The sequence below is a fragment of the Eubalaena glacialis genome, chromosome 3, assembly GCF_028564815.1.
Source record: "Eubalaena glacialis isolate mEubGla1 chromosome 3, mEubGla1.1.hap2.+ XY, whole genome shotgun sequence".
NCBI classification, from domain to species: domain Eukaryota; kingdom Metazoa; phylum Chordata; class Mammalia; order Artiodactyla; family Balaenidae; genus Eubalaena; species Eubalaena glacialis.
This window is the reverse complement of record NC_083718.1, coordinates 158,196,333-158,210,058: the sequence shown is the minus strand read 5'-3', so window position 1 is coordinate 158,210,058 and position 13,726 is coordinate 158,196,333. Positions and strand designations below refer to the sequence as shown.

General features: G+C 43.4%; 1 protein-coding gene across 2 annotated transcripts in view; it reads right to left on the bottom strand.

The window, feature by feature from the left end:
• EIF2B3 (eukaryotic translation initiation factor 2B subunit gamma) overlaps positions 1 to 13,726 on the bottom strand; it is a 163,833-nt gene that overhangs the window by 5,509 nt on the left and 144,598 nt on the right. For both annotated transcript variants that reach the window (XM_061186647.1, XM_061186648.1), the window contains one exon: positions 2,577 to 2,680. In XM_061186647.1, coding sequence (XP_061042630.1) covers positions 2,577 to 2,680 — 104 coding nt within the window. The remainder of the gene's footprint in view (positions 1 to 2,576; positions 2,681 to 13,726) is intronic.

The window sequence follows — 13,726 nt, the reverse complement described above, 5'->3', positions numbered from 1 at the left end:
TCTGCTAGACAAGCCAGGAATGGCTTCTTCTTCTGGTCTTTTTGGAGGCTGTCAATAGTTCAGGCTGAAGACCCAGTTTTGTCATGTACTAGCTATGACCTTGGGTAAATTTCAACTTTTCAAAGTCTCAGTTTCCACTTCACCAAATGGGTCAATAATGAATCCCTACCTTAGATGGCTTTTATGAGAATCCAATAAGCCAATGCATGTGAGAACATTTTAAAGCTGTAAACAATAGCTGTAGGCCAGTGGCGCTCTAGGAGGGCAGGGCCATCCATGCCTCCTGTGCTGGAGTTCAAGCTGGTGTCTCAGCCCTCTCACCTAAGCTAATACTCTCAGCTGGCACGGGATCACAGCAGAAAGTACCAATAGCTGGGGCACCGCTGCTGACCAACACTCCTGTTCAAAGGTTCTCCGGTGAGACACTGGGTGGAGTTTGTCTCCTACTAACTGAACTAAAAATGCCAGCCTTCCCTGTAGCTAGGGCATGGGTATAGGATCTAGGCTTCACCTGTTAATGCAGCCACCACAAACCTTGGGCTGGGCCACCACACAAAAAAGTAGGAACCAGAGAGAATCCACCTGCTGGGCGGCTGGAGTAGCACTGCCAACTGTGATAACCAGTGTTCAGCAAGGATGGCAGCAGTGTCCTCACCAGAATGATTTGGAGTGTAAATCTTGGCTGTAACCCATTTTCTAAGCTTGATTCTGCAACTATCTTAGAGCTGTGAGCTACCTACCTTTACAATGAATTCTTTATCAGCTTAAATCAGCCAGAGTTATTAGTTTATGATGCTTATAACAAAGAACCTTATTGGTAAACTAGTGACACCCAGGAAAGGCCTCTTAGAAATGACAATTCTCACACGTAGAAGAAGAAAGCACTTGAAATGTGAGAAGAAAGGCAATGAAGAGGAGAGTTGCATCTAGTCTCAAGTGAAGAAAAAGGTTGAAGGGTGGTTTCAGGCCAAGGCCACATCTCCCCAGTTCATTTATCGGTGTTGCATGTGGTTCTTTCATCAGCATAAGTTTAGAAGAAAAGCCAGAAGAGATTTCATGATAATTGCAACTAACTCACAAATGCCTTTCTTGGAACCCGAACCCTCTGCCCTGAAATGCCCCCAAATTCCCTTTATGGATCCAAAATTCATTCACTCATCTCTCCCCTTCCCACTATCTACGATAAACCAGGACCTGTTCTGAGAGCTAGGGATACATATTGAAATAAGTCAATCCTTGGCCTGAGGATCTCAGTCTAGTAGGGAAGGTAGATTCATAAATAATAGCCATAACTTGTGTACGTACTTTAATAAAGGTATTGAAAAAGGAGCAGAGGAGGAAGGAATGCTCATTTTGACTGTGGGGCATCATGGGAAGAGTCAGGGAAGGTTCAATAGGGAAAGCACTTGGGCAGAGTCATCAAGAATTCCAGAGAGAGAGGGGGCATGTGCAAAGGCATGGAGAGGCACAAGAGCATGGTGTGTATAATAAGAGCTCTAAGTCCCCTGGTATGCTCCAGAAGCTGTGTGTACTCCTCACAACATTTAACTGTATTTAATTCTCACAACAATCCTCCAAGATAGGTATTATTGTCTCAATTTTTCTAGTTTCAAAAATCTGAGGCCAAGAAATTAAAAACTTAACCTGGTGCACGTCCAGTGAGTTGCACAGCTGAGATCTGAACCCGGGTCTGTTTGAGTCTAAAGTTCACAAGGGAAGTATACAACTTTAAAAAAGGGAAGGAGAAAAAACTGAAGAAGGCCTCTACTTACTGGGAGAAGGAAAATGATGTGGCTTACACCAATTCAGAATTGGTGGGTTTAGTTCCTTCAGCAACTCCCCTATCCCATCCTATTTTAGGTTTAGGAATAATCTGAAAAGGAATGAGCCATCCTTACTGACCTTGAGCTTTGTCTACTTTTTGGTTAAAAATACCCAGCCAAATTATGGATCATTCAAATTTGACCAGCCCAGCAGGGAAATCCTGATGTCTGCATGTCTCTGAAGCACTATACAGTCTTTCTACAGCTACAGCGCAGAGCTAGCTAACAGTAAAGCTCACAGCATCATCGCTAAGCAGCTGAGGATGGCTCTGAGAAAACGGCTTCTGAAGAAGCTGCTAACCTTCTTCCAGGCCAAGAATCTATGGGACTCTCTCTCTTAACTATCAGGTCAGATGAGGTACTCAAGGACTGCAGGAGGCCAGAGCTAGTTCCAGAGCCTTTGTTGGATCACTGGCCCTTCTCTCTTATGCCTAACAGCCACTGTAAAGTATTAGTGCCAATCTGGGTCATCAGATCTTTCTGCTATGTTTTCAATTTTTTGGTAGTAAGGCTGCATAAATATGTATGAGCTTATCTAACAAGATAAATTCTTAAAAATGGAACTGTAAAGTCAAAGTTAAAAAATTTGACAGTGATGTCAATCCCCTCCTAAGATGGCTTTATCAATTTATGTTCTCACCTGAAGTGTACGCATATGCTTGTTCCCCAATTCTCACCAGCACTGAGCATTATCTGTGCTACTGTGATATGTAAAAAATGGCACCTGTGATTGTAATTTGGTTTCTGGTTTACCTTTGGCTTCAATCCTCTGGCTGCTTCCAATTAGGCAGTTCTTGATGTCTGCTCCCTTCTCGATTACAGCATTGTTGCAGATGACGCTGCCCTGGATGTTGCTTCTGTAACACAGTAACCAAGTTAGGGAGTGTCCATGGCTCTCATCACTATCCTTGTCACTATGGGTTGGGGGTTCTGGCTCCTCCATATGCTAGGACTAGCTGGCCAGTCCAGTTAATGGCTACAAGCTTATCGTTTGAAGACAGAATGGCTCAGCTGGGCCAGGAGAGGACTGGGCTTTAGAGAAGACCAGAGTTTGTATATGCTCATCATGATATTCCCCCAAAGCCTGAAAAGAGCAACCAGTCTGCCTTCAGTTCTTTAGGCACCCCAGACTGGGAGGTCTAAATTCCATCCAAACTCTCTTCCTTTGGTCTGGGGGTGGAAGCTGGCCCTGGTCCCTGGGCTGATCCATTGTTCCTGTCTCTCATCTGGGAATATATACCAAATTTCATTGGAGGCTCAGATCCCATGAATCTTCCCAGGAGATCAGCTATGGAAACAGTGGGTGCCCCACAGCTCTCATCATAGACCCTGGTTAATCAAAACCATACTCGTTTAGAAAAAAAAGGATGCTTTTTAAACCAACTCCATGCTACATAAAAGATTACTCATAAAAGCCACAGTCTCAAGAGTAGCTCCACTGGCTCTTAGCATTTGAATGTGTTTAGAAAGCATCTTCTTGGCTTCTGAGGACTGGTGGGTGGGGGAAAAGTCCTTTTGAAAATCTTCACTAGCATTTATTGCATACCTACCTCAGGCCAGGTACTGTGTTAAATATTCTATATACATTACAGGAGTGACTTACAAATCTAGCCATTTCATCAGTAAAATCATCTAGGACATTCCTAAATCATTCTGGAAGTACCATTTTTACCTCTGATGTAGTAAAAATAACCAAATTTTACAGATGAGGTAACAGATTAAGAGAAGTTAAACCATTTACCTAAAATCACATAACTGCCAAGTAGCAATTTCAAAACTAAGTCTGCCTGACTCCAGAATTCATACATTTAATCTTAATGCCATACAAAGAAATTAAGGGGGGACTTCCTTGGTGGTGCAGTGGTTAAGACTCCACACTCCCAATGCAGGGGGCCTGGGTTCGATTCCTGGTCAGGGAACCAGATCCCACATCACGCCGCAACTAAGAGTTTGCATGCCACAACTAAGGAGCCAGCAAGCTGCAACTAAGGAGCCCTGGCACAACCAAATAAATAAATAAGGTTAAAAAAAAAAAAAAGAAAGAAAGAAATTAAGGGGAGAAAAGGCTAGAGGAAGCCTGGGACTGCCTAGTTTTTTTTTTTTTTTAATTTATTTAATTTATTTATTTTTGTCTGCGTTGGGTCTTCTTTGCTGTGCGCAGGCTTTCTCTAGTTGTGGCGAGTGGGGGCTACTCTTGGTTACGGTGCACAGGCTTCTCATTGCGGTGGCTTCTCTCGTTGCAGACCACGGGCTCTAGGCACGCGGGCTTCAGTAGTTGTGGCACACGGGCTCAGCAGTTGTGGCTCGCGGGCTCTAGAGCACAGACTCAGTAGTTGTGGCGCACGGGCTTAGCTGCTCTGCGGCATGTGGGATCTTCCCGGACCAGGGGTCGAACCTGTGTCCCCTGCATTGGCAGGCGGATTCTTAACCACTGCGCCACCAGGGAAGCCCTGCCTAGTTGTTTTTTTGAGCCAAGATGGCTCGGTGGAAGGAGCTCTACCCTAACAAGGGAATATTTAATACCCTAAAGAGTCAGAAGTGGGCAGCTGGAGGGGAGAAAGAGGTGAGTAGGAAGGATGTGAGTATCCATTTAAACAAAACAAAACACCAACTAAAAAAAAAAAATCCTCAAGCAACCCAGGAGGCATGGGGGATGGAAAAGAGGCCATTCCAAGGACTAAAACTATCATGCACAGGCCATTAAAAAAAAAGATTCTTCCTTGGGACTCCCCTGGTGGTCCAGTGGTAAAGAATCCACCTTCCAATGCAGGGGACGCGGTGAAGTTCAATCCCTGGTCGGGGAACTAAGATCCCACATGCCGTGGGGCAACTAAGCACGTGCACCACAACTACTGAGCCTGCGTGCCTCAACTAGAGAGCCACGTGCCACAAACTACAGAGCCCATGCACTCTGGAGCCCACGCACCACAACTAGAGAGAGAAAACCTGCACGCCACAACTAGAGAGAAGCCCACACGCCGCAACAAAAGATCCTATGTGCCGCAACGAAAGATCCCATATACCGCAACTAAGACCCGACGCAGCCAAAAAATAAACAAATAAAATAAAATAAATATTAAAAAGAAAAATATTCTTCCCAAATGCCAAAACTTTAGTAAACTGCCAAAAAGGAATTTTAGCACTTTATGGCATTCCAGAGCCTTCTTTATCTCTATTCTTCTAGAAGGTTAAAGCTTGTCGGAAAGCAGCAAAAGGCCAAAGCCACAGCACCTCTGTGGTGTGGGCTAGAGGTGGGTAGAAACAGTTTTAGGTTTTTTTTGGCTGCACCATGTGGCATGTGGGATCCCAGTTCCCCGACCAGGGATCGAACCCATGCCCCCTGCAGTGGAAGTGTGGAGTCTCAACCGCTGGACCACCAGGGAAGTCCTAGTATTAGTTTGTTTTTTGGCTCAGACTCAGGATACACTCAGTGGGTGGGCATTAAGGGACCTTCCAGCACTTTCCAATTTGCCCTCTGCCTGAGGAAAAGCAGTCCAGTCAGTGGTTAGGGTGATTCCTGCTCCTAGGGGAAAATTCACCCCAAGAGAAGAGTAAGGAAGTATAGAAAGCCTCAGACACAGAGGCTTCTGAGACATAGCAGGCTTACAACTGGCTACTAGTTTGTCACTGAAAAGTCTCATTTCTTTTTTCAAAGTGGGAGAAAGGGGATGCTTCCTACTCAGTAGTTTAAGAGTCGTAGCATGCTCTGGAGTTAGGCTAGGGGTAAACATAGTCAGCAAACAAGAAACCGCCAACAGGAACTCCAGCAGCCATAATTAGAGAGTACTAAATGGCTATTTTGGAATCTGGGACACAAGTGGGAACCATTTCTGGAAGGAAGAATCTGGAATGACTGAGGTCAGATTTCTACACCAATGGATAGCCTGGGTTCTCCTTATGTTTAACAGGTCTGATTAAGGTCTCAGGAACCTCCTATATTGCTTTATTGCTTGTCTCATCCAGTTTGTGTGTAACTCCCTCTGAGACAAATAAACCACCACTAGAGAGTCTGCAGATGTGATAGGGAAAAAGTGGGTTGATTGATGGGAAGCTGGGGGCTCTTCTGAAGCTCTTGTTCAGTGGATCTGTGAAAGGCTTTGAGATGACAAAATGCTTAGTGAGTGTGAAATCTTTTCTACCACTTGTTTCTTCAATTGTTTCCCATGATCACTGTTGCAGTCACAAGTCACCTAGCAAGGCTGAGGTACTTTGGAAAAATTTTAAGCCAATTTAGCTTTCCTCTTGTCCAGAAGGAACTCCAAGGTTAAGGATTTTACAGGTAGTATGTGTGTTTGCTGAGGCTGGAGGGGAAGGACAGACACTACCATATCAAACAAGCCCCCCTCCAGGTCGCCAATCCACAGTAAAGACTTTGCCTTTTCTCCTCAGTGCTTAAAGCAGGAGGGGAGGTATTTCCTATACAGCTCATGAAAAGACCTGGCCCCAGTGCCAGAACTACAGTTTCTGAATCCTACTTTTAACTCTCAGCTTGGTACTAAGGACTCTGCTGTGCCGATGCCTGGCTGTGTTCTCTAACAAGCTGCTCAGAGACGGCTAAAATTTATGGGCTTTTGGTCCTCACTTCTTGGTGGTGTCAAATTTTAAGCAAAGCTGCAGGCCTTGAGAAATTACCCCGAGAACCCTAATGCTTCAGTGGAGAGGAGGCCATGAGAAAAACAGAGGCCTATTGTAAGATCACTGCCAAGATACCGTAACATATGACAGGAGGAAGAAACCCTCACCTGGGAAGCAGGAGTGCCTCCAAATTCTCATTCCTCCTCTGGCTTTAGTTAGGACTTTCTTCAGTTTATTCCAGGAGAGAAGGGAACTCACATAAATCTAATGTCTAATACAGCTCAGTCACTACACAAAGCACTTTATATTCATTATGTATCTTAATCCTTTTAGCAAACCTGCAGGAATGGTGGTATTTATTCTAATTTTTACAGAGAAAAGTGGGGCTCACAGAAGTTAAGCAATGTGCCCAAGCCTACACAGTGGTAAGTGACTCTCCACGGTGCCACGGGCTTCTGCCTCAGCTGCTGACTGGCAGTGTGTGGTAAAGAGCCATGAAACTTCTTAGTTAACTCTGACAGGCAGGTTCTTCTCTGGGGATTAGCTGGCAGGCTTTCTAAACTTACTCATAACCTTGGGGGAGAAAAGAGTAAGGAACTGGAGATACACGTAGCTTTTTTAGGCATGTGACTGAAGGTCTGCTTTAGGCCAACCCACTGCTTCAGCCCAAAGGTTATGGCTGAGTTGCCCGTATCTCTCCAGATGCCAGAGGCTCCTAATCTTGGCCCAAGAGGCCCTGGTCCAGGTGTTCCTCTAGATGAAGAACATGTATTATTTTTAATGAGATATTTCAGGCATACGGAAAAGTCCAGAGAATATACAGAATACCTGTGTACCCACCAAAAAACAATACAAAAATAAAGTATTTTTCTTTATTTCACATTTCCCTCCTTCTCCTCCCAGATGTAACTACTATTTGACTCAGGTATTTATTGTTCTTAAGCATTTTTACTACATATATTAGTAGACAATATATAGTATTCTTTTGCAAAGTTTAAAAATTTTATATAAATGCTATCATTCTCTATGTATCCTTCTGCAACTTGCTTTTTTCCCCTTCAACATCATCTTTGTGAGATTTATCCAGGTTAATTCATGTAATGAGATACAATACTTGAAGAAACATCTCACTTTCTTCCTGTCTCTGGTCACTCTTGCTCTTGGGTCCTCTAGATTAAAATGTACTGGCTCCAGTGAGCAGGCTGAACATTTCTTCCCTGTAGTTCTATGTGCCTCCCTTTACTATATAAAGGTTTAGTAGTGAAAAATGTCTTCCTCCTCAGAAATCTAATTATATTCCCTAAGCAGAGGCTAAGAAAAAGGGCTCAGGGGGAATAAAAGTAAAGATGTAACAATATTATTTTTAAAAATTTATTATTATTATTTTTGGCCATGCTGCGTGTGGCTTGCGGGATCTTAGTTACCCGACCAGGGATTGAACCCAGGCCCACGGCAGTGGAAGTGTGGAGTCCTAACCACTGGACAGCCAGGGAATTCCCAAGATGTAACAATCTTAAAAGAAATAAGCTGTAGTAGTCTAAGAAGATGGACTTAGTGCAAATGGTTCCAAGTAGGGAATGAATCAAAAGTCTGAAGGAGCCCCTTAAGTCCAGGGGATCTTGCCAAAATTTTATAATTTGGTTTTTTGAAAAGTGTGACTGGAGAAACACGGACAGAATTCTTTGAACAATTATGATCTTTTTTCAACTCTAACTGCCACAGACTTAATTTTATGTTTAAGGGAGTTCACTTTTATACTCAGCCTACCCATTTGTCAGTATTTTGTTTCATTACTTACTTGGCTATATTATGTCTTCGAGTACAGTTTTCCAGAGGGTTCATGGGTGACAAATCTCCTGAGCCTTGGAGTATTTCTGATGATTTTATATTTCAACCATATAGGATTCTTAGGTCACAATTGTTTTCCTTCCAAATTTTCTAAATGTTGTTTCACTGTCTTCTGGCCTTAAATGTTGTCACAGAAAAGTATGAGGCCAGTCTGGTCTTCTCCCTTCTATGTGCCTTGATGTTTTTTTCTTTCAGTTCTATGTGCCTTGAGATTTTGCAAAAGTGGTGTTTGCCATTTCTCCTTTGGATCGTCCATGCCCCTATTCCTTATGCTGGTCAAATCTTGGTGTTCTCTTTGGATCTGACCTAAATTTCATTGTGTCTGGCAGATATTCTTTAGTCTGTGTATGGGTACATGGCAGTTATCTAGTTTTATTATAGATGAAGCTTCCTTTTCTGGTTTTGTTTTCATTTTGGTGAGTTTGAAGGAGTAAAGCATGACTTTTTCTAGAAGTTGACAGGGCTCTTTTGACAGATAGTCAGTTACAGTAGGAGGGCTTAAATTAGGGATCTCTATTTTTCATTCAGTAAATACTTACAAGGTATCTAGTATATAAAAAGTACAGTACTACGGGGACTTCCCTGGTGGTCCAGTGGTAAGGAATCCGCCTTCCAATGCAGGGGACGCAGGTTCGATCCCTGGTCGGGGAACTAAGATCCCACATGTCGTGGGGCAACTAGGCCCGCATGCTGCAACTACTGAGCTCATGCGCCTCAATGAGAGAGCCCACGTGCCGCAAACTACAGAGCCCACGTGTCCTGAAGCCCACACGCCACAACTAGAGAGAGAAAACCTGCATTCCACAACTAAAGAGAAGCCTGCACGCCGCCGCAACTAGAAAGAGGCCTGCGCATCGAGGCAACGACAGATCCTGTGTGCTGCAACTAAGACCCGACGCAGCCAAAAAAAAAATACAGTATTGGGAGTTAAGGGATACAAAGGCATATGAGGAGTATTTCTGTATTTAAGGAATTTACAGTCTAGTTGAGGAAAAAAGAAAGATGCAGTAAGTGTCACATGAGCATAAGTAAAGTGATGGGCGCACAGGGAACACAGAGGTGGGAGAGATAATTTCTGGCTAGAAAAATTCAAGAAAACTGCATGAAGCAGTTAGAATACATATTGGACCTTGGAAGACGGGTAGGATTTCTACAGGTAAAGATCTCTAAAGAGAGGTAATTCAGGCACAGTGAATGTCAGGGATAAAGGGGAGTGGAAAAGTAAGGGGCTCAGTGGGCAGGGCAGTGAGTTGAATGTCGGTAAAGAGGACACTCAGGGTAACAATGAGAAGCAGCAGTACTGTATCTTGCTTGGCTTTGAGGGCTGCACTTGCTGCCTGCAGAAAGCACAGAAAATCCAGGTGAAATCCTGGTTCCCCAGCCTGCCTGCATGTGAAGGTGCTACCCTAGACTGCTGCTTGGGTCATTCACCTTGGACTAGGAGGAAATGCAGGAGATGTTAATCAGGACCAGAGGACCAAAGATGCAGAACACAGGATTGACACTGAAGCCTCAACAATGAAGTTTTCACTACACTTTGGATTGCTGAACATCAGCTGTCATATAAGTTGGAAGTGGTAGAAAATCAGAAAGACAGGCAGGAGGCTTCTCTGCATAGTCTTGCCCACACCTTCCCCAAGGTGGTCCTATTAGCATCCTTTAAGCCCTGAGGACCTTGGGCGGGTGTCCAAGCCACTGTCCAGAAAGTCTTAGCAGCTCACCAATGCTGGCAGAGACAAGCAGACTAAGAATATGAGAAACTCCTTTCTAGACAAATTCATGCTCCTACTGTGCCATTTAATCCAGATGTAATAGCATCAGGGTAATCAAGTCTCACATGACTGCAATTTAATCACCTTTCCTAAATTTACTATAAGTAATTAAAACTAAATGACCCGGGGCTTCCCTGGTGGCACAGTGGTTAAGAATCTGCCTGCCAATGCAGGAGACACAGGTTCAAGACCTGGTCCGGGAAGATCCCACATGCCACGGAGCAACTAAGCCCACGAGCCACAACTACTGAGCCTGTGTGCCACAACTACTGAAGCCCACACGCCTAGAGTCTATGCTCGCAACAAGAGAAGCCACCACAACAAGAAGCCTGCGCACCACAATGAAGAGTAGCCCCCGCTCTCCGCAACCAGAGAAAAGCCCGCGCGCAGCAATGAAGACCCAACACAGCCAAAAATAAAATTAAAAAAAAAAAAATTAAAAAACAAAACTAAACTAAACTAAATGACCCAAAAATAATGGGAAAATTTTCATATGGGATGCAAGATGTCTCATCTTATCACCAGGAGCTAACTTGCAGGTTTGGGTAGTCTCTAATGGCCTTCCTAGTCATTAGTTCCATGTGGGCTGCCTATAGCTTCACCTAAACTTTTTTAGTTGGAAAAATAGCAGCAGCCACCATCTAAACCTTTACTGTTTCCCCAGCTAGAAATCTTATTAGGCTATCCAAGATTATACCTCCCCCAAAACAGCAATTGACTCTGGGATATTATGCTAGGTCTTTCTATGAACTTTTCTCACATAAATAAGCTGGAGTTCCTTATAGAGCCTTAGTTTCCTTACCAAGTCTGTTCATGTCAATTCAGGACACTAACAGTGGGCTTTAGAGAGCTGCTCCTTTGTCTGCCCACCCACAGGAGGGGAGGGAGAGGTTACCAATTAGAGCAAACAAGAAAGTTATGGTACTGTCTTCCTTGGAAGGTCTGAGGCAAGATGAGACAGAGTGGGAAGCAGCCGCATAGCACAGGGAGATCAGCTTGGTGCTTTGTGACCACCTAGAGGGGTGGGATAGGGAGGGTGGGAGGGAGGGAGATGCAAGAGGGAAGAGATATGGCAACATATGTATATGTGTAACTGATTCACTTTGTTGTAAAGCAGAAGCTAGCACACCATTGTAAAGCAATTATACTTCAATAAAGATGTTTAAAAAAAAAAAAAAAAGATGAGACAGAGTGGAAGTTACAAAGCCTCATGAGCTACTCTAGAACCAGGTGATCAAATGGATAAAGGCAAGTGTAGTTCTGGTTTTTAAGAGAATGGTGACATCTGTCGGTCTTACGTAGGAATCTGGAATGGGATATGGATATGCACAGGAACAATAAGAAAAAAGTCTGGACTGCCACGATTTATTCATTGTAAAAATGCAGAAATTGAGCTGGATGATTTCTAAGGCCCCATCTCACTCTAACATTCCAGGACCCACTGTTGGAGCTAGATCATGAGAAACATGAGAAACTCTGAAGTTGAAACTTTATTCTAAAACTGAATCAAGAAGAAATAGATAACTTGAACAGACCAATCACTAGAAATGAAATAGAATCTGTAATAAAAAAAAGCTCCCTAAAAACAAAAGTCCAGGACCAGATGGCTTCACTGGGGAATTCTACCAAATGTACAGAGCAGAACTTACACCAATCCTACTCAATTTCTTCCAAAAGACTGAAACTTTATTCTAAAGGTAATGGGGATTCTTCAAAAGTTTTTGAATAGAACATGGATATGATCAGAGATATTCTTTAGGACGACAACACTGGCAACATGTCACCTCTCTGATGAGATAAAGTAGTGAAGAAGAAGATGATGATGATAACAGCTAACATTCTTTGTGCCAAGCACTGTTCTCAGTGCTTTATGTCTATTAACTCACTTAGTATTCCCAATAAACCTATGAGGCAACCCAGTTTTTACCCTATTTTATAATGAGAAAATCGGGCTCAAAGAGGTAAAGCCAATCCCCTAAGTGACTAGTAAGTGACAGACCCAGGATTCAGTCTGGCAGTCTGACCCCAAAGCTCATGGTCTAATCCATAGGACCAATGCTGGAAGGGTGGATTTAGAAGAGAAAGAAAAATGGAGACAGGAAAATAAGTTAGAGAACACAGTGATTCAGGAAGCGGTCTCTGGGTCTGACCTCTTTTCCGAACCTCTGCTCACAAATTGGCTACCAGATACATCCACACACCTGGATGTCCTACAGGTACTTCCAATCTCATGTGCCCCACACAAGCCTTATCTCCCCACAAATCTGCTCCTCCCTCACCCTTCCTCATCTCAGTGAGTACACCATCATCTACCATTTTCCCAACTAGAAACCTGGGCTTCACCGCCAACTGTCCTCTCCCTTTCCCCGTACATTCCTTCCTTGCTCGTTCCTTGTCAGTCTCCTTAGATTCCTTTTCTTATGTCTAAAATTGCTGACTTTCTCCAAGGTTTTGCCTTGGTTTCTTCAATGTCACACACTGTTCCTGGGTGGTCTCAGCTGTATCCATGGATTCGGTTACTACCTCCATGCCCACCGCCCCCAATCTGTACTTCAAGCACAGGCTTCTTTCCCGAACTCCAGTCCTATACAGCAAGTGCTGCACGTCAGGCCGCCTGCCACGAGCTCAACTTGTCACAGATGGAACGTGTCATTTCTCTGCTTCCCACCCTGCAAATCTTGCTCCTTCTCCACTGATTTCTATCTTAGTGACTGGCACACCAGAAACTTTATTGCTCTAGCAAGAAATCTAAGAATTTTCCTTAATTTCTCTCTCTTTCACCTCACATATCCAGGCAGTCATCATGCTTTATAGTTTTTACCACCCTGTTACTTATCCTCTCCATCTCCACTGCTATTGCGTTAGTTAAGGACCTCTTCCATTTTACCAGGATTATTTCAGTAGTCTTCCTGCCTCCGTATTTACCCTCTACAGATCATCCTTCTCACCACAGCCAAAATGATCTTCATAAAATGGGAATTTAATCATGCTATTCCTTTTCTTTAAACTCCTAAATTACCACTACCCATTAAACTCCTTAGAGGATAGTCCATGATTTGGCTTTTGTCCATCTATATGGTCTTGTCTCCTGTCATATCCATTTCTTTCTGAATTCTATATTGTGGTCATGATGAATCGTTTACCATTCTTTCACATAACAAATATTTATTGAGTTCCTGTAGGCCTTCAGGATATAACAGTGAAACAGAAAAGATAAGGTACTTACATTCTCAAACTAACATCTTCTTGTGATAGACAGGTAAACAAGATAAGGCCAGACAGTGATAATGTTATAATGAAGAAAATAAGATGTAACAGGGAGTGCTGGGACAGGTTCCTTCTGAGAGGGTAGTCAGCAGAGCCTCTTTTTAAGTGGTGAAATCTGAGCTAACATCAAAATGAGGAGCTGTTTCTGAAATAAGATATGCTCACACTTTAGATTCTTGATGTATCTAGAACATTCCTTTCTCCAGCCTGGGGGGCTCTACTCATTTTTCAAGATCCAGTTCAAGGGTCATTTCCTTAATTAAGTCTTCTCTGACCCTTTCCTCTTCTGTGACCATACAGATTTCTATCACAGCACTTGTAACTTCTTGTTGCATATAGCTTATGAGTTCCTTGAGGGAAGAGATTGAGCCTTACGTAGTTTTCCGTCTTCAGTTGCCTACTACATTCTTCAGCATAGAGTGAGTCCTTAAGTGTTTGATG